The sequence below is a fragment of the Cajanus cajan genome, chromosome 11 (assembly GCF_000230855.2).
Source record: "Cajanus cajan strain Asha chromosome 11, NIPB_CcT2T_4, whole genome shotgun sequence".
In the NCBI taxonomy this organism is placed as follows: Eukaryota; Viridiplantae; Streptophyta; class Magnoliopsida; order Fabales; family Fabaceae; genus Cajanus; species Cajanus cajan.
The window spans coordinates 4,732,994-4,753,525 of NC_138527.1; the positions used below are offsets into that span (position 1 = coordinate 4,732,994).

A 20,532-nucleotide genomic window follows, 5' to 3' on the forward strand; every position below is an offset into this window, starting at 1 on the left:
ATACTTCAATAATTAAGAGGCCTTTTAGGTGATAATCAAAAGTAAAATCGTGAGAATTCATAAATATCATAAAATAACCTCATTTTATGAATAGAATTTATTGTTGTCGTCAATTAACCTCTCTAACAAGAAAATTGTACTTCACTTTTCCTTCTTTAGAAAACATTACTTAACCAGTTGAATTCTTAGGAATCAAGTTGATCTAGGTTAATTGTTAACGAACTATAATACATAATCCGACGTCAGGTTTTTCAATTCTATCAAAATCCTTAATTGTGTTATTGGATGAAACAAATTACACATTTAAATAATTAGATTTATTTAAGTTTAGCAAAAAAGGAAGAAAAAAAACATTAAGATAATGAAATACATTAAATAAAACTACTATTCCTTTATATCACAAAGAGCGTAGAGAGCAAGATTTCCACTTTTATTACAACTAAACCCTTTTAACAGGGTTTTATTTATTTTGATAACTTGAACCACACATAAAGTAAGCAAGTTTTGTTCTTAGTTGCGAGGGTTAGCATCAATCCCAACCTCAACATGTTCATTAGGGGCACGCCAACCACCATAGCCACGACGCCATGGACCTCCCCAGCCACCACCACGCCATGGTCCTCCCCAACCACCACCACGCCACGGACCTCCCCAGCCACCACCATACCAAGGGTTACCCCATCCACCATACCAAGGGTTACCCCAGCCCCCATAACCCCATTTGCTTTCATCTACCCCATTTGGAACATGCTTCCCTATAACAAACAAAACAATTAAAATAATAATTAAGTAATGACTTCCTCAATGCTTAATCAAAAAGTTTGTACTAAGTGTCAACATCGGTAAAATTGAACTTGATCTCTCTAAATAAAGAAAAGTATTAAATAGTCATGATCTACATGGTTCGTAATTAATTTCTACATGACAAATCATTATTATAAATAAAATATTTAATGCCAGTTAAAAATACACACTATATAAAAAGGTCGACAAATATTACAAGTTTGTAAATAAATCACATACTATATCTTGTGGATTACAACTAACATAAACTTTTGTAGTAAAAATTGTTATTTTGCACTAGTGTATAATCAAATGTTATTGATTTACTCTCTTAAATTAAAAATCTTAAATACATGTCATATAGTGATTAATTGTGATCATAAATACTTGGTGTTTCTAAACTATCTAATAATTCCTCGTAAGATTTGAGATTCGAATATAAAAAAATAATAAATAATAAATTAAAAAAAAATTAATGAATATTTTATACCAATAATATATTGATTAAAAATCCCATACACTTCTCGGTGAAATTAGCACGTTGTTATTCCAAAGTAATTAAACTTTTAGTCCTAGCTCGTGGAAAGACTTTATAGGATTCTTCTAACAACTTTATATTCATCCATTTCGATTCTTTTTCAATCGAGATGTATGGATCCATGGGTCTATGTGTCTATATAGATCCTGTTCATAGATTAACGAAAATGCGCAAAAGCTCTATTTGCCTCTGTCATTCTATGAGTCTAGCTCTTCCTTTTTGTGTATGGCATCGCCATTCTCTTTGGCAGAATCCATTAATTTAGAACTTAATTTGAAAATCATATTTTGACCCGGACGTTTTCGGGATGCCCCTAATAACGATTTTTTTTTGGTAGTATACTAAGTGCTATCATCAAATTATCACGCGAGTTACAACCAACAAAATCTCTAATTAATGCAGAAAAAATATGAACAGAATTACCATCTTTTTTGTCAAAACTCTCGTGTTCATTGGGTGCAACCTCAGAGGAGATCAGAAGTATAGTGGCCATGAACATAACTAGAACAAGCAAAACCTTGGAACCCATTTTTCAGAACTCACTGTGAACTTGTAGAAAACTAGTAGATATATGTCGATGTGAAGGAAGTGGCTTGAATGTTGTCTATTTATAGGCAAGTGAAGTTGAGAAAGAACAAGAAACATTTACTTGGTGGTGATCTATAGAGCTGTGGCTGCTGCAAGGGCAGCAAGGCCAACTAGGCAGTAGCCTTAGGGCCCTTTTAAATTTTTAACTTCCATACATATTTTAAAAAATAATTTTATTAATTATTCATTGATAAATTTTATTGTGTTATTTATATTTAATTTATTAATAAGTGTATATAGCTTAAAAATACGTATACATATAAACAAATATAGTATGGATCATATGAGAAGTTTTATTACTCATTTAAAATAATATATGCAACATTATTTTACTTACGTTAAAACAAAAAGTACATAAATTGGATATTGAGATTAATTTTTAATTTTTTTATGAATAGAGTATTATTGATAAAAAAAAAGTAATAATATCACACGTTCAGTTCAAAATTAATTCTTTTAGTTTTAATTATATTCTATACATATCAAAGGAAATTGTTTGAATAAATCTTTTAGTTTCAATTATTTTCTTTACATATCAAATGAAATTGTTTTCCTTTATTCAAAGCTTATTTTAATAAAATATATAAAATTACTTTAAACTTTTTTTTATCGGAATCTCGATATGTGTGAATTTTAAAAGTAGATGAATTGTAAAAAAATTATTTTGTTAATCTTAAAAATTAGTATGCATTAATTTGATGAAGTGATTTTCTCTCTCTCTCTAAATTTTAGGTGCTAGAAAAATATTAAAAAATCAATAACATACGTAGTTATTCTCAATTTTTCTTTCTAAATTAAAAGTTATTTCAAATTGACATAAACTGTATTGCAAGTAGTGATTAAATAAATGACCATAGATTGAGATGCTAAAAAAACTTGATTATCTTTTAGATTAATATGTATATAGATTTTAGATTCTGATAAATAAAATAAATACAACTTAAAACAAAAGATTTGTCTAAGCTCTCAGAACTTCTAAACACGACCCTGACGTCGATCATTTTAATTTAATTCAGTCTTATCTTATAACTTATATTTCCAAAATTATCATGAGAAGCTAGTCGATCGGTTTCCCTTTGTCTTTTTGCATTTCCGTGTTGAAGAGAGATAATGACATTGTGGGAGAATGTAAGAGCAATGGCCTCAACGAGGATATGCATTGTCACATCTCTCACTTTGCTATAATTAGTTTGAGTTGAGAACAATAATGTTGACTTTTAAGATTGCTGTGACACCATAAATATAAATGCGATTGGATGTTTCATACTGCATGACAAATAATGTAATTAGTTCTCCGTGCATGCAACTCGGCACATAAATTATCATGACGCAAGTTGGCTTTTATTCCCCCTCTTTCTCAACAAAATATATATATATATATATATATCATTTCATGCATGGCTTGCAATTCTTTAAATGATTGAAACCAAGTTTCAAAACCTGTCTCTGGTGTGTTCTTCATTTATATCGATCAATATATGTTATCTTTGTGCTTGCACACATTGCCGATTAAATACTAGTTTGATTTATATTAGTTTGTTATTTTTATTTCGTTAAATATAGTAAATACGTAAGAATATTGTGTAGGATGGGATCTCCTTAATTACAATTATATATATAAGAGATTTTATTTAATGAAATTGAGTCTAATGTATATGTATCACGATATGTATTCAATATTCATGCCTTAAATTTAAAATGAAAAAGTTTCACCTATTCTATATTATTTTTAATTAAAAAAAATTAAAAATATTTCTAAATATGTATTCAAATTTGTTCTTAATTAATAGCATTAACATAATTGTAGGGAAATACTCATTCTAGGTTCTTCGTGTCTTATTCCCCGAAAAACAATCATAAATATGGATCCCTCTTTGGTATTAGGTAAACAAATCTAATATTAATTCTTTGACTTGATAAAACACTCTATAATATAATTTGCATAATTAAATTGATGTAGATATATGTTTCAAATTTCTTTCGGTACAATAATCTTTCAAAGATGCATTAGATATACTACAAATCAAATGTAATAATAAATATAGGACTTTGGGACAAATATACGTGATGAGATATACATTTATTTACAATATATCATGAGTCCATGTACAAATATTCTTTTCCTAGTATCAGTGGTATAAGTCCACTGCTAATCTCATTTTAATTCTATCATATCATCAATATCTATCTAAAGTTTTATCTTCATATTTCCAATATCAAACTTGGTCCAATTAGGTTTTTTTTTTTTTTTTTTTTTTTTTTCTAAAAATCAAATTGGAGATTGCTACTTGTGATTATTGGGAAAAACCCAAGCCCCACATCGACTAGAGATTAAACAATTGAATAGTATATAAGTGGAAAACAACTCTCACCTTACAAGTCGGTTTTGTAGTGTTGAGTTAGGCTTAATCCACTATTCTAACATGGTATCAGAGCCATTTAGATCCACTTTAAATGAGCCACCCACCATTGATGCATGTACCAGAAAAAATCAGAACTGTCAAAACAGACCCAAGCCATACGTACAAACCTTGCTGCAAGAGACAAAGCAACCAAAATCTGAAATTTAAGCAATAACATAGGTTCTTATCAGCTAGCTATATGGGTTAATAACAAATTATCTTATAATCAACTGCCCCGTCTCATAAGGCATATTTCAAAGAAATAAAAAAATATATCATAAATATATGATACAAGTTTAGCAACCCTGCCAGCCAGATACGGGGAAATGTAAAAATCTGAACAGAAATAAATTAGCAAGTAAAATGATCAAAATTTTGCCATCTCTGTTTCCATTTCACTTTTTCATTCCTAGCCTTGGCATAAATTAGGTTTGGTTTCTAGTTTGCTAACCTACACAACTAAAGTAACAATAGCTCCACACCTATTTCTTTTCTATTATGAAAAAACATAGGAAAAAAATTAAATAAAAAATATTAATATCATCAGGCATTACTACAAAAATACTATTCGGTCACTATATTTACATATGAAGCAGTTTTACATCGGTTTTCGTAGTGACCGATGTAAGACATTATTATTTTACATAGTTCGATGTAGAATTGGAAGACATTTCTAAGCCCCAGCTTGATCTCGTGCTTTCTCAGTGCGCGATTTTCCAACTCCATGCGTAGGAAGTTCTTTGATTGGCGAAATCTTCTTTGAGTGTTCCTCAACTGATCGTCTACTCTCGTGCAACAACCGTAGGTCCTCGAGAACTAGGGTATTCCATTTTCTTTGTGAATGCATTCAAGCCCTCTTCTAATGAATTTTTCTTTTATTTTTCTGGGTTTGTTTTGGAAGAATTGAACGCATTGTATTCTTTGAATGCACTATTAGAAGCCTTGTCGGATCCTCAAAACTACGTTCATCAGAAACTTCAGAAGCTGGTAATTTATTTTTGCATATGCACTTTCTTCTAATTCCTCCATGCATTTAACCCATTCTTCTGTTGCTTTTTTCTTCTTCACTTTTTTCTTTAATTATTGTGCTGCTTGCTCTTACTTTTATGGTGTTTTGGAGTTTCATGAAGCTTGGAAGAAAAACTTTTGATGTTAATTTTGAGGTTTTTGTTTTTGTGATAATCTGAAACCGGTTTTGTGAAGGGTAATTATCGTATTGCCAGTTTACTAGGAAAAGAAAAGGATTGTGCCTACAAGTTGAGTATCAGAAGTTAGATCTACTTTGTAAGGATCAAAGGGAAGCCTCTCATTTGATGTTAATAAAATCTCTTTTCTTTTTATTGTATTGTTTAGTGACTTTTGGAACTCTTAATTCCCACAGTTCTTCGTCTTCTTTTTCTCTTCTAGACTATAATTACCTCTTTTTAGCTTTTGATTGTTTTAAATCTTCCAAGTTTGGTTTCATGTTTTGGAACTGTTTTTGGGTGGTTAGTTAGTCGTCCATAAGAAATGCTTTTGCGTAACTTTTAGCATCATAGAGGCACCTTGGTTTCTACTTAGCAACAAGGGGGTAAAACATGAACCTATTGTTCTAGACCAACTAAATAACCCACAAGGTTGTTCTATTGATGTACTTAAAAAAAACGAAAATTGTATTCAACATCAAGAGACTGCAGTCTGGGATTCTAATTTCTGTTCATTTTCCACATTGAGTTGGCATGTCTCTTCCTGAATCCTATATGTCAGTTTTAAAAAAAAAACTGTCAAAACATGAAGGTAGCATATTCCGTGACAATAATTTTGTTTTTTGTTTGTTAATTTACAGAAATGATTTACTTATGCAATTTGAAAGTTAAAGTTACTATTTGTTTTAGTTTTTCTAGTTTAGTTTCTTGTAGTCTGATCAAACCTCAGGAATGTCCTTTTCTGCATCGATTTCTTCTTGTGGTATCTGCTCCTCTTTGGTATATGTCATTATTAATTCAGCTTCAGGCTGTATCTCTTTTTGACAATTCTCATTAACTGCATCGTTTCCAACTGACATTGTAGTAGGCAATGATTGTAGGTCTTCATCTTCAAGCACACCTATCAATATAGATATGAAATGTTGAAAACAATAATTTACACAGCTGTTTATGTTACACTTGTAATACATCTATATGTTCTGTGTTAATTAGAAAGGTACTATTGCTGCAAGAAGCTTCTTTATGGGGCCATATAATTACTATTTATGTATTATAATCCACCTATAGAGGCATGTGGATTCAAGAATTTTTATTTCATCTAAATTCATGTTGTTATTTTTCTTTTGGGGGCATGAATATATGCATTGCGTTTGTTTTTAGCTTTTGGTTTTGAATTCTAAAATTTCAAAACTTAATTACCTTTAGTTTCTAATTTTTGCATCACAACGTCAGTAGGCTGTTTGGCATTTGTGGCTTCCTGTAATGTGATTTCACTTGCATCCTTATTCTCTAAATTCTCTATGAAGTGTGCTACTGTCTTCTCTTTATCAACATGATAACTTAATTTTGTACCACATTCTGCTATCACATGTTCTTTTGATTGGTTGTCTGCATGTTCTTCTTTTACTATGCTCATGTTGGCCTTGGTTTCAGGTTGACCAGGTTCCTGATTGAATATATACAATATAAGAATGAAATTTGTTAGACAAATTCAGATCATAAATGATTTTTTTGATGTGTTTGTCTAAACTTTTTTTAAAATAAACAATTTTCTACAGTTTTTAAGAAGCAACTCCTATCTACTTCTTAAAGAATTGTTTTATTTTTAAAACACTTGTTTAGAAACACTTATTATTACTTACTAAACAAGATTGAAATGAAACAAGATACAAATTTTAAAAAGTTGCTTTGATTCCTCACTTCTCCTTGTTATAAAAAAGAGACATTAACTCAATCCCAAGAGGAGTAAAGGCCTCAACACTCAACACCTTTTAGACTTGGAGTTTATAGTAGTATTTCCTATGAAAGAAGTGACACGTTGATGGTGAACTCTGTTTACACTTCGCAGGGTCTCTGTGGACAACACTACATGTCATAATTGTACACTGGTCAAGGTATAATTTCTCAAAATAATTAGTTAGAACTTTTTTCCATGACCTTCTTGCGAGTCGTGGTTTGTGATTAATTTAGCTATCTAGCTTCTTAGGAGGCTCAGCTTATGTGATATTTAAAGATTCTTGAACCTAGAGTTTTGATTTTCATTTGTTTTTAAATTATATTAGATTTCATAATTTTCATTAGTCCTCAATGATTTAAACCTATGGTCAAAACTTCAGTCAAACTTGATTTTACTTTAAAATCATGATCAATCCACTTAAGGATGATACCACTTTTTGGATAGCCTGTGGTTTGTCTCATTGCCAAGCTCTGCAGAAACCCTTTTTTGGAAATATTTCGTTCTGTTCTACTTTTTAAGTTCATGTAGTAGTTACAAAATTTTATCTGAAAATTAAACAGACAAAAAAAACATTGTTAAAATTTTATCCACTTAATCCGTATAGATTTCTTTGTTCCTTGTAAATGATGTATACCATAAGGATTCCCACTGCATTATCATCACAGTATCATTTTTCGTGGTTCTTGAAAGAATCATTTATTTGGAGATTAGTGGATGCAATATGCAACTGTAATATTATCCTCTACTGATGGATTTTTATTATCCCCCCAAAAATAACAGGTTGATAGTGTTAACAAACCTGGAATTCTGCTGGAAGTCGTGCAAATCTTGACAGACCTTGACTTCATAATTACCAAAGCATACATATCTTCTGATGGGGGATGGTTTATGGATGGTATGTTTGTGAGTGAATTGAACTTTTATTTGAAATGCATTAATAACTACGCAGATGTGCCCTGTTCATGCTTGTTATTAGCCTAATTGAAAACGGGTAACTAAGAAAAACATTGGCTGCTATCAAGTTTCTCTACGTTACAGACATTTTTTCTCTCGAATATATGATTGTATCCATGAGAGCATGAAGTGTTTTTCGGTTTTCCCCCCTTTCTTGTGCCTTTGCATCTGTGATAGCCAACTCCACCCGCCGAGAAAAGGTGGTTTTAGTATTTTATTGTTGTCTTTGGAACTGAGATCTTGGTCAGCAAACAAACGTGCACTTGTATGTCTTGCTTGCAGTAAATCCAAAATTGTGAAGAAAATGATTTTGACATTAGATCTAGACAAACAATATCCACTCTCTCTCAAAAACACACGTACACATGCATGCTCTCACATGTGTCCGAAGACTCCCTACCTGAATCAAATGTTTAAGCAGCTAACTTGTTCACCTAATGAAATACAGTATTTCATGTCACGGATCAGCAAGGAAAAAAGATAACAGATAGCAAAACCATCGACTTCATTGAAAAGGTAACTACTATCTAACCATCTTCTTTCTCCAACACATATATCTGATATATTCTTAGATTAAAGACTTAAAATAATTGGTAAAATATTGAAGCAGCACAACTCTTTCAATATATACAAATAAACATAATAAGGGAGAAATCTTTGAAGAATAAGCTTTCTTGAAGTAAATGTTTTCAATACTTGAAATTTTGTCAATTTTTATTTTTAGCTCTTGAACAATTTTTCTATTAATTTTAGTTTCTGAACATTTGACACTTTTCACTTGTAGTCTTTAAACCTTTTTCTCCCATTAGGTGTCAAAATTTTTTTAATTCATGTATAAAAATTTGGGGAACTAAAGATGAATAAAATTTATACGGAGACTAAAAATGAAAATTGACAAAAGTTCACAGACTAAACACATCAGTAAAATAGGATTCCATGAGTCTTCCACGTGATGCAAAGCTTGGCAGTCAAATAGGTGGACCATTCTATGTAATGGCCTAATCAGGCTAGCTAGCATCATTCTTTAGATTAGCATCCCCTTGTATTATGATGTTTATAGTGTGAAGTATTCAAAGAATCATACCACTTGACAAAAAGCCGTATTATATAATTTTTTTTGTTACTAATTATATTAAAAACTAATAGATTAATTTGGTGAAATTATTTTAGGAAGGAATCTGAAGTTAAAACTTTGCTTCTAACTTGTACAGCTGACTTTTACCTCATAACATCAGTAAATTGGTAGATTTCTCTTTTTTACCACATGTTGAAACATTAGTTATAATTTTAGTGTTGTTTCATAAGTGCAGGAAGCTAAACTGCTGAAACCCATCAGCAATAGAGAAGTTTGTTGATTCATGATCAATTGTAAAACACCATATCTTTTTTATTGGCTGAAAAATTGAATAATAAAAAGAAAAACAATTAAAGAGTTTAACCCATATTTTGTATGGTTAATTTACAATAACTCATATATAACACACAAACTGCTATTTTATGTGACAAAATTTGTAAAACCTTTTTAAACTTTATATTTAATTTAATTTTTATTTATTATAATTATTTATAAGTTACATTTTAATATTCTTAAACTTGATTTTGATTTGGCAGGAAGTGTGTAGAGGGTGATACTTCTCTTCTTGACATTCATTAGTCAACAGATCTAGTTTGTCATATCTTCTTAGTAAGGTACCTTAAACTGAATTATATATATCTAATTTATTTATCTAGTTGAAGAAATGAGATGAATTATATTTATGTAGTTGATGAAATAAGATGACTTATATTTGGATCTTCTACCTACTTAGATAAATGAAATAATAGCTTCAAATAACATTGATTTAGTATATGATTTGCTATTGTACTATATAGAGGCACCATAAAAATTGAATTGTGTAAATAAATTTTTGCCACAGAAGAAAAATGGACCATAGTTGGATGAATGCAAGAAGAATCAGTGATGAGTATCAAAATGAGGTTGAACAATTTTTGGAATTTGCTCAACGAAATGGAACAAATTTAAATGGAAAATTTTATTGTCCTTGTGTTAATTGTTTAAATGGGAGACGACATGAAATTGATGAAATACGGGACCACCTTATTTTGGGTTTTTAACGAGCTATACAACATGGATATGGCATGGTGAAGATCAAGAAACTCGAACAGTGTCTCATACTAAGGAAGGTGATGTAGAAATGGAAGATCAAATAGAGGACATGATTCGTGATGTGGGACAAGAGTCTTTCCAACAAACACATTCACATGTGTATGATAATTTAAAAAGTGACTCAGAGACACCCTTGTTTCCTGATTGTACAACCTTCACACGATTATCAACGGTCTTAAGATTGATGAATTTGAAAGCAAAATATCGGTGGAGTGATAAAATTTTCACAAAATTGCTTGAGTTGTTGAAGTTAATGCTTCCAAAAGATAACACGTTGTTAGACCGTCATTATGAGGCGAAAAAGGTTTTGTGTCCAATGGGTCTGCAGTATAAGAAAATACATGCATGCCCTAATGATTGCATATTGTATAGAAAAGAGTTTGAAACATTGCACAAATGTCCTTGTTGTGGGCTATCACGGTACAAACTGAAGGATGGTGGTGGTAGTAGTGATGAAGATGTATATGAAAAGGGGGGCCCAGCAAAGGTGTTATGGTATCTTCCAATCATTCCAAGGTTTAAGCGATTGTTTGCTAATGCAACTGATGCAATGAACCTTACATGGCATGCAGACAATAGAAATTGTGATGGCATGCTTCGGCATCCGGCTGATTCTCCACAATGGAAAATAATTGATGGGTTATTTCCAGATTTTGGTAGTGAGGCAAGAAACCTTAGGCTCGGACTTGCTTCAGATGGAATGAATCTGTTTGGTAACTTAAGCACCAACCATAGTTCATGGCCTGTTCTCCTTTCAATTTACAATTTGCCTCCTTGGTTGTACATGAAGAGAAAATATGTGATATTGTGTATGCTGATTGCAGACCCAAGACAACCAGGAAATGACATAGATGTTTATCTAAGTCCCTTGATTGAGGACTTGAGAATTTTGTGGGAAGAAGGGGTTGATGTGTTTGATGGGTATCGTCAACAAAGTTTCAAGTTGCGTGCAATGATATTTTGTACTATTAATGATTTTCTAGCATATGGGAACTTGAGTGGATATAGTGTTAAAGGACATCACGCATGCCCTATCTGTCAACAACAGACAAGCTACCTACGACTAAAGCATGGAAAGAAAATTGTTTACACTAAGCATCAAAAATTTCTCAAACCTAATTGCCCATATCGGAGATTGAAAAAGCTTTTAATGGATGTCAAGAGCATGAAATTTCACCGATACCCTTAACTGGTGAGCAAGTTTATGATCAGGTCAAGGACATAAATATTATCTTTGGAAAGATCCAAAAGAAGTCAATTGAGAAAAACTTGTGGAAGAAGAGGTCAATATTTTTTGATCTTCCATATTGGTGTCATCTAGATATTAGACACTGCATAGATGTTATGCATGTGGAGAAAAATGTACGTGATAGTGTAATAGGCACACTTTTAAACATTAAAGGCAAGACAAATGACGGATTTAATGCTCGTCAAGATTTGTTAGAGATTGGTATACGTTCACAATTACATCCAAGGTCAAAAGGTAAGCGTACATATTTGCCTCTAGCATGTCATACTTTGTCAAGAAAAGAGAAAACAAGTTTTTGTCAATGTCTACGAGGTGTGAAAATTCCACAGGGATACTCTTCAAATGTTAAGAGCCTTGTATCATGGAACGATCTTAAATTGGTTGGCTTAAAATCTCATGATTGTCACGTCTTGATGCAACAACTCTTACCTGTGGCTATACGTGGCATTTTGCCTAATAATGTTAGAAGTGTGTTAACTCGTTTGTGCTTCTTTTTTAATGCTATATGTGCTAAAGTAATTGACCCTAAGAAGTTGGATGAGTTGGAAAATGAGTCTATTATTATCCTATGCCAATTGGAGATGTATTTTCCTCCAGCTTTTTTTGACATCATGATTCACTTGATTGTTCATCTAATTAGGGAGATTAGACTATGTGGCCTATTTATTTACGATGGATGTACCTAGTTGAGCGTTACATGAAGATTTTAAAAGGGTATAGCAAGAATCCATACTGTCCAGAAGCATTTATTGTTGAAAGGTACATTGCAGAAGAAGCTATTGAATTTTGTTTAGATTACATGTCCAAAGCAAAACCTGTAGAGATTCCTAAGTCTCGTCATGAGGATAGATATGAAGGTAAGGGTACAAAAGGCCAAAAAGTTAAATTCATTCTTCGAAAAAAATTACTTCAAGCACATCTGTATATATTGAACAACATTGAGGAGGTTCTTCCTTACATATCTGAGCATCAAGCCCTTTTGAAGAAAAATAACCCTAGAATGAACGAAAAATCATTGGTCAATGAGCATAACAAGACATTCTTAAAATGGTTCAAAGAAAAAGTCTTTAGTGATGATAGTGTTTCTAACATATTAAAATGTCTTGCAAATGAACATAAATATAATGTTTTTACTTATACTGACTATGATATCAATAACTTTTCCTTTTACACAAAGTCACAAGATGACAATAGTACCATGCAGAATAGTGGGGTTACTCTTCAGGCTCAATCCATGCATTTTTCTAGTAGAAATGATAAAAATTCCATTGTGGCATCCACAAGTTACTATGGAGTCATTGAAGACATTTGGGAGATCAGTTATGGTGCCTTTAAAGTTCCTGTTTTAAGTGTAGACCTTAGCAAGGTGGGTCATAAGGATGAACCTTTCATCATGGCAAACTAAGCAACACAAGTATTTTATGTCAAAGATCCTATTGATGAAAGGTGGTCTGTGGTTCTACAAGGTAGAAGTGTACACAATGTTGATGATTCAACAGTTGAATTTTGGGAGAGTCTTTCTTTCTCAACACGTATGCCTACTAAAAACGAAGAAATTGAGCAAGACGACGTTCATGCCACTCGTAATGACCATGATGAAGGCATATGAGAAAACATTACTATTTAATTACTATATTAAGTTATGTTTATCTTGATGTATAATTTAATATTCTTTTCATCCATTTTCTCATGTTTTTAATTCATTTTATTACTTTTCCAATTGACCTTGGTTATTTTTTTGTCAAAACAGACACATGGATACTCAATCGAGCACTGCTCCTCAAGGCTCCCCTGCTCCTCAAGACTCTCCTGCTCCTACAGTCCCTACTTCACAGGCTACATCTAAGAAAAAGAGAAAGCCGACACAAATGAAAAGTTTAGCCCGTAAGCGCATGAAAGGGCCCAAAATATCACTTTATGTGGATCCCACTACTGGGATAGTTTCAGGGCCAAACAAAGCTCAATTTTCAAGTTATTTGGGAACCCTTGCTAGAGACAAGATTAGTATTTTAGTTCCTTCTTGGAAAGAAGTCCCACAAACTACTAAAAACATGATTTGGCAGGATATTTTGGTATTTCCACTATATTTACATAATTTGACTAAATGATAATCATTTTTAATGTTATTATTATTAACTCTTAAATCTAAAATTGTTTTGTAGGGAGTGTATGACATTAGTGATACTAATATATTGAAGAGTAAAATGCTTTCATCTGTTGCTACAAAATTTAGGCAACATAAGTCTTATCTTACAAGAGAGTGGGTACATGGGAAATACAAGGGTAAAAGTCCTTCTGATGAGTATAATATTGACCTTGAAGAATGGAAAAAATTTAAAGAAATTCGAAATGACCCTTCTTGGAAGGTAAGTAGTGTTTATTGTTTTTAAAATTTATATTATATTTTTATTTATTTTTCACTTTTACTTATGGGGTTATTAAATTATTGCAGCTTGTAAGAAAAAAAGCACAAGATATCCAGAAACTTAATAATGCTCCCCACTTATTATCTCGTGGGGGTTATGAGTTGCTTGTGAGAAATTTTATGAAAAGTGAAATTAAGAGACTTAAGGAGGAAGCAATACAATCTGGTGCTAGTGAGGATGTAGTGATTGATCCTCCACCTCCTCCTCCACGCCATAGGTTGTGGAACATGGCTCGCACAAAAAGTTCGGGTGAGATGACTTCTGAGTCTACTAACCAAGTTGCAGAAAAAATTGTAAGTATTTTTTTTTATAAAAAAATCTCATTACCTATCTTAAGATTTGTTGTAGAATTTTTTATTGTAGGATATATTATAAAAAAAGTTTATTTATTGTAGAATGAGTTGGAGGAGCAAACGTTACAAGGTTCTTTTATTCCCGAAGGTCGTCAAGATATATTGACTACTGCCCTTGGGCGACCAGAGCACCCTGGTCGTGTTCGTACAGCTGGGGCTGGTGCTACTATTAGTAATTACTTTGGACCATTGTCAAAAGGCTCATCCTTATCTAAATTGAGCCCCCAGGATTTTGAAGCCCTCACACAACAAATATATATACGAGTCACACAAAGTTTAATGTCAAAGTACCCAAATATGAGTGCTCAACAGTCACATGATGTTCCTCCAGTTGAGGTAGATCATGCTATGGTGGCTCGTGCTAGCACTAAAGGTAGTTGTCCAACTCCTTCAAGTGCTACTATTGTTTGTAATCCCTTTGGGGGTGAGCCTCATGCTGATATCTCCAATCAATGTGAGTTATGCATTGATGAGATTCCTCCTCGTGTAGTGGCCATTGGTAGAGTTTATGAGGGGAGTTTAGTCATACACCATGTGCCTTTGACAAATGATTTGGTGAAGGTGGTTGTTGAGCAAGTTCGAGATTCTAATGCTCCAGTTCCCGTACCTACTTCAGAGGTTCAATTGGTTGGACAGGCCCTACAGACTTTCATTTCATGGCCGAGACATCTTGTGAGAGATATTTCAACCATGGTATATATTTTTAACCATGGTTTTCATTATTAATATTTTTATTTACCAATACATATTTTTACTTATTAATATCAATATTTGATTTTTGATCATTGTATAGGGAATTGATGGAGAAAACATACGAGTACCACCTCCTGATAGGTCAAAACCTAATAGTGATCCTATTAGTGACTTGCGTGAGGCATCAAAGTCCTTACTTTATGGCCAACCATTTCAGGTGACTTATCTAACTAATATGAAGAGTATTTAACATATTTTTATTTTAGATTTTTTACTTACCCAATCTAATCATTTCAGGTGATATGTCCTGCAAGTCTATTTGGTGTCAACAATCATGATTTTAAGTTGTATATTTCATTTCAAGATATATATGAATTAATACAACGTGAAATGCTCAACATCTCAATCATACAATTATGGATGTTGTAAGTACATAATTCTTAGTATCATTATCTTTTTAACTATGATGCATTCATAATTAATTCTTTCTTTTGCATATATTTCAGATATCTGAATCAAAAAATTGAGGAGCTTGGCCATGGTGACTTGTATGGATTTTTTGAGCCCCAGACAATACAAAAATCAGGGAATAAAAAAGCTGAGTCTCAAAATTATATCAATGAAAGGATAAAAACTTCACCAAAGCAAATTTACTTGGCTCCTTATGTCGATCAGTAAGTGCATGTTTATTAATTGCATTTATTTTATGTATATGTTGTGTAACTAATTGTGGCTCAATATAGAAATCATTGGCAGCTCTTGGTTCTTTGTCCTACAAACAATGTTGCAATCTGGTTTTGTTCTTTGCATCGTAAGCCTAATGTACAATTCAAAAATTTAATAAAAAGGTAAACTTTAATTTGTAACATGTATTAACTTTATGCTCTCTATTATAAATTTTAATCATGTAACTTATTTGGATTTATTTTCTTTAGTGTTATGGTTGTGTATAATGTTATGAGTGGTAGATCTACAGCACAACCAAAGAACCTAGATTGGATTTACCCAATGGTAAGTGGTTTGTTACCTCAATATACCTAAAAATTGCTTTTTATTAGCTTAATTAAAAAATTGTTTATACAACTCAAATTGATATTCATTTTAGAGTAATATGCAACAAGGACATTATGAATGTGGATACTACGTGATGAATTGGATGTTGGACATAATTGAAGGAGAAGTAACAACTGATTGGATCGAGGTAATATAATTCTTTTATTTTTAATAATATTGATTAATTTCTTTTAATGATTATGATGTAACTAATATCATCATGTATGTTACAGCTTTTTGACGATGTTGCACCATTGCTAGAAACAAAATTGGAAGACATTCGCAGTCAATGGGCAAAGTTCTTTTTAGAAAAATTTAGAAATAGATCATGATTTTTTATGAGATGTTACATTTTGGTTTCTGGTTACGTGGACGGTTAGATCACATTTTAGTTTTTATTTCTGGTTGATTTGATGTTGTATTGCTATACTTATTCGTTATTATGTTTGTATAATATCAAATTTTAGTTTCTATTTTTGATTTGGTATTCTACTAGATGTTCAATTTTATCAAGTTGTTCTACTAACTTGGCTGATTTTCTTGGTTACAATCTACCTTTTTTTTATTGGCATTCTCCTTAGCATGATTTTGCTGCAAGTTTAACTGGTTGATGTTGGATGATTGGAGAAATTGGCTACATTTAGGGCTGGAATTATTGTTGCTCTTATTTTCTTTAAAATTATAGTAGTATAAAAGAATGAGGGTGATCACATAAAAGAATGACAGTGATCGTATAAATTTTAGGACTAGAATTGTTGTTAGATATATTGTTGATTTAGGTGAAGACAAATAGCTTATAATAGCTGCCTGGGAACAAATACCATGCCATAGTGGGTTGTTTCATCCTTTAATATGGTTTGTTATTGTCATTTTGGTGGACAAGTTTTATAACCTTCATTTTCAGGATTTTTCCTCATTAGTTGTAGATGAAAACTAAAATTAATTACATATGCCATATAGTGTATTTTTTGTGTAAGTCAATTTGTTCTTTTTGTCTATTTTGATTTGTTTGTGGGTTTTGTTTAATTTTTTTAATTTCATGCACATTTTCAAAAATCTGGCAGAGAATTATATATGTGTTTATTACAGGTTAAATTAGAAGGAACCTAAAATCAAACAAAATTTAAAAAAAAATAAATTAATAATCTACATCGGTTCAGACAGGAACAGATGTAAATGAGAGTATAATTTTACATCGGTTCTGCGTATAATCGATGTAAATTTGTGTATAATTTTACATCAATTTTGTGAAGAACTACAAATTTACATCGGTTATACACAGAACTGATGTAAAATTATACACAAATTTACATCGGTTTTAAAACCGATGTAAAATGGTATACATTTACTAAGTCACTCCATTCTACATTGGTTTTAGAACCTATGTAGATAGTGTTAAAGAACCGATGTAGATAACATGTCTTGTAGTAGTGAAGACATCAGAAGTGAAATAGTTATAGTGAAGCCCCAAATAAACAAGACAAAACAAAACTATCATATCCCAAATCAAATATAATAGATAGTTGCCTTCATTGTTTGTAAGGAAAAGAAAATCAAGGTCAATCTCTTTATTATTAACAATGATTTTAAATTGTGGTTATGATCGTGATTGTTGTGGTAATCATTGTAGCTGTGGATATTGCGGCTATTACATTGCGAATTGTAATTATTACAGCGTGAAATTATTAATTATTTATATTAAATATAAAAAATCTATAATTATTAATATATTTTTATTTTTAATGATTTTCATTTTTATTTCTTTTTTTAAAAAATCTATTATTTTAATAAATAATTTAATTTATTTTAAAATTAATTTAAAAGTAAGAGAAACACAATAGTGGTTGGATTAATTCTCACTTAATATATGTCATAATTCCTCAAAAATAGATTATCTCATTAAACAAATAAAAAATCTAAAGGTACACATATCTAGACAAATTTCAAATAGACAGAAAAACAAAGAAAGGAAATGACTTGGTATAGAGTAACATGAATGCCTGCAAGTTTAACTGTCATCAATTACTTGAAAAATAATGTCACCCTTCAAAGATGCATTTCACTATAAGGAAAAATATGGAAAAAAAAAGTCTTAATTAATGTTGGAAAACTACAAAAAGCATGAGTATTTTTTCCCAAATAAAAAATTACATGTAAAATTTTAACTCATACTTATTACCACATAGTAGAGTGGCGAGGATGAACATAACCTCCACTCTCACTTTGGTTATCCCCATTTTGGCTCCTTGTTCAAAACATAATAAAAAGATCCACCACTTTGTTCTTGATAGTATAGATTATTATAATTCATTGATGGTTGGTGATATGAGGGGGCTTGGTCATGTGCATATTGATTATATGCATTAAAATAAGGATACTGATAAACTAATGATGGATAGTACCCTCAACTACATTTAGAAGAATCATTAATATTGAAGTCACTAAAGCTTTGTTCAATATGAGAAGACAAAGAACCTTCATGTGACACATTTTGTTTTTTTTTTCCTCTCCTAACTTGTGAATTGTCTTTTCTATTATTACCTAGAAATTAATAAACGACTAAAAGGAATCGTACTTGGGATAAAATTAGTGAAATCAACTACCAAATTTGTGTCATGCCTATCATATGGAATCTCCTAGTATAGATCATTTTGTCTTCGTTCATCCTCATCATCATTTTCTTTACCTTCAATATCGCCACCATCATCACAACTATTATTACTTGGTGGGCTTAAGTCACCACCATCATTATCATTATCTGTATCTTCCACATCTTCATCATCCATATCAACTCAAAGCAACCATTCTGAATTTTGAACTCCATCTAAAAGTGAATTTTATCTTTCTTCTATCCATGGAGATAATGGATTATCTTCTCAAAATATATAGCCAAGATTAATTGGATTGAAACTTGCTTCAATTTCTTACCTTTTTTATTTGATGCCTCATTTTCAATTTCATGTTGTGACAAGTTTTTGCAACTTTCTATACTTAAGTCTATTCCTTGCCTTTGTATGAATATATATAGCTAAATGTACTCTATTTTCTTTCACAATTTGTTGTTGAAGTTGTTTGACTTAAAACTTTAATAGTCACACATTGAAGTTCAAGAGAGCATGCATGAACCAAACACCAACCACCATTCAACTTTTTAAACGAACAAGCCAAAATAAAAATATTATCTATAAAAAAATACATTCTAGACCAAGCTCTTAAAGCTTTAGGTGTAGCAAATGTTTCACCCTTGTCTTTAAACAACGTCAACTATATAAAATTATATCATATAAGATATAAATACATAGTTATATAACAATAATTTTAAAAATGAAATTTAATTAGTTATTACTAATTGAGTTTAAAAGGCTTTAATTTGATCATTCATGTTTCTCTCCAATTTCATAATGATCAAAAATGGTCCCTTGATCAAATGTCTTTTGATATACATCAAATCCATGTTCAACTCCACATTGAAATTATGGATTAAGAAAATAACCTAAAAAACAAATAGTTAATCAATATGTGTCTATAATTGTATGAATGTATTGTTTTATAACAAAAGTAAAATTATAATGACATATCAGTAGAATGAAGATCAAAATGCATGAATCTCCAACACATGTCAATTATTTATTGGTATTGAGAATAATAACAATAATTCTTTTGAATTAATTGTTTTGCTCAATCAATCACTTCATATATAAAATCCATTGTTGGCTTCTCATCACCATCAACTAGCCTCAAAACTTTTACTAAAGGCTCAAATACCTTTAGTATATCATTAGCCTTGCTCCAAAAAATCACTACCATTAACATTTTGTCTTCAAATGCTAGTCCATTTTTTTTCTCTTCTAAATTTAGATCGTCTAAATTTCAGAGTTGAGCATGTTCCTTAAGCCTTTCTTTTGTTGCACATTTGCTTGAAGTTATAAGAATTGTGTTGCCAATTGGGTAACACCAGGACAAACAAATTCTCTACCTATAGTGTATTTTGTCATGAGATTTACAATCCATGTGTGATTGTAGATAAAAGTTGTTACTACTTTTGCATCACTTAATAACTTTTAAACATTATTTTTTTTCCTATATCCTCCAAACAATGTTTTGACCAGTTGCTTTAAGTGTTTTTTTCATTATGTGTAACAACTTGAATTACAAACTCTTCTTACACTTCCTCCACAACCTTATCTAATAATTGGAAGTAGTAATCAGTATTTCTAGTACCAACACTAAAAGCATCAATAGATTTCAAGAAAATTGTTCCCCTACTACAATACACCAAAAAAATCATAATGTGTATGATTCACACTATTTGTCCAACCATCATCACACATTATTGTTACTTTTTTTTTCCTTCCATGTAGTTTTCAACTTGTTTATCCATTCATGCATGCTTTTATATTCATC

The 20,532-nt window shown here is 31.3% G+C and overlaps 2 protein-coding genes across 7 annotated transcripts; one reads left to right on the forward strand and one right to left on the reverse strand.

The window, feature by feature from the left end:
* Positions 1-353: 353 nt before the first annotated feature.
* On the reverse strand, positions 354-1,991 carry LOC109818708 (uncharacterized). The gene is made up of 2 exons (XM_020384237.3): positions 1,745-1,991; positions 354-755 (listed from the first exon to the last, which is right to left on the reverse strand). Exons 1-2 carry the CDS (start codon positions 1,848-1,850, stop codon positions 511-513), a joined length of 351 nt encoding a protein of 116 aa, XP_020239826.1. The 5' UTR covers positions 1,851-1,991; the 3' UTR covers positions 354-510.
* Positions 1,992-4,914: 2,923 nt separating this feature from the next.
* LOC109818712 (uncharacterized) lies at positions 4,915-16,637 on the forward strand. Of its 6 annotated transcripts, XM_083066402.1 has the most exons (19): positions 4,920-5,112; positions 5,213-5,298; positions 7,345-7,390; positions 8,014-8,128; positions 8,636-8,703; positions 9,799-9,876; positions 10,104-10,164; positions 13,354-13,675; positions 13,766-13,969; positions 14,056-14,322; positions 14,425-14,755; positions 14,873-15,075; positions 15,176-15,292; positions 15,373-15,500; positions 15,582-15,749; positions 15,819-15,923; positions 16,011-16,086; positions 16,181-16,276; positions 16,362-16,637. In XM_083066402.1, exons 7-19 carry the CDS (start codon positions 10,130-10,132, stop codon positions 16,458-16,460), a joined length of 2,151 nt encoding a protein of 716 aa, XP_082922528.1. In that variant the 5' UTR covers positions 4,920-5,112; positions 5,213-5,298; positions 7,345-7,390; positions 8,014-8,128; positions 8,636-8,703; positions 9,799-9,876; positions 10,104-10,129; the 3' UTR covers positions 16,461-16,637. The 6 variants fall into 6 exon arrangements, with proteins under 6 accessions (XP_082922529.1, XP_082922528.1, XP_082922525.1 ...); XM_083066399.1 differs by having other exon boundaries at positions 8,014-8,136; positions 14,425-15,075; XM_083066398.1 differs by having other exon boundaries at positions 14,425-15,075.
* Positions 16,638-20,532: the final 3,895 nt, after the last annotated feature.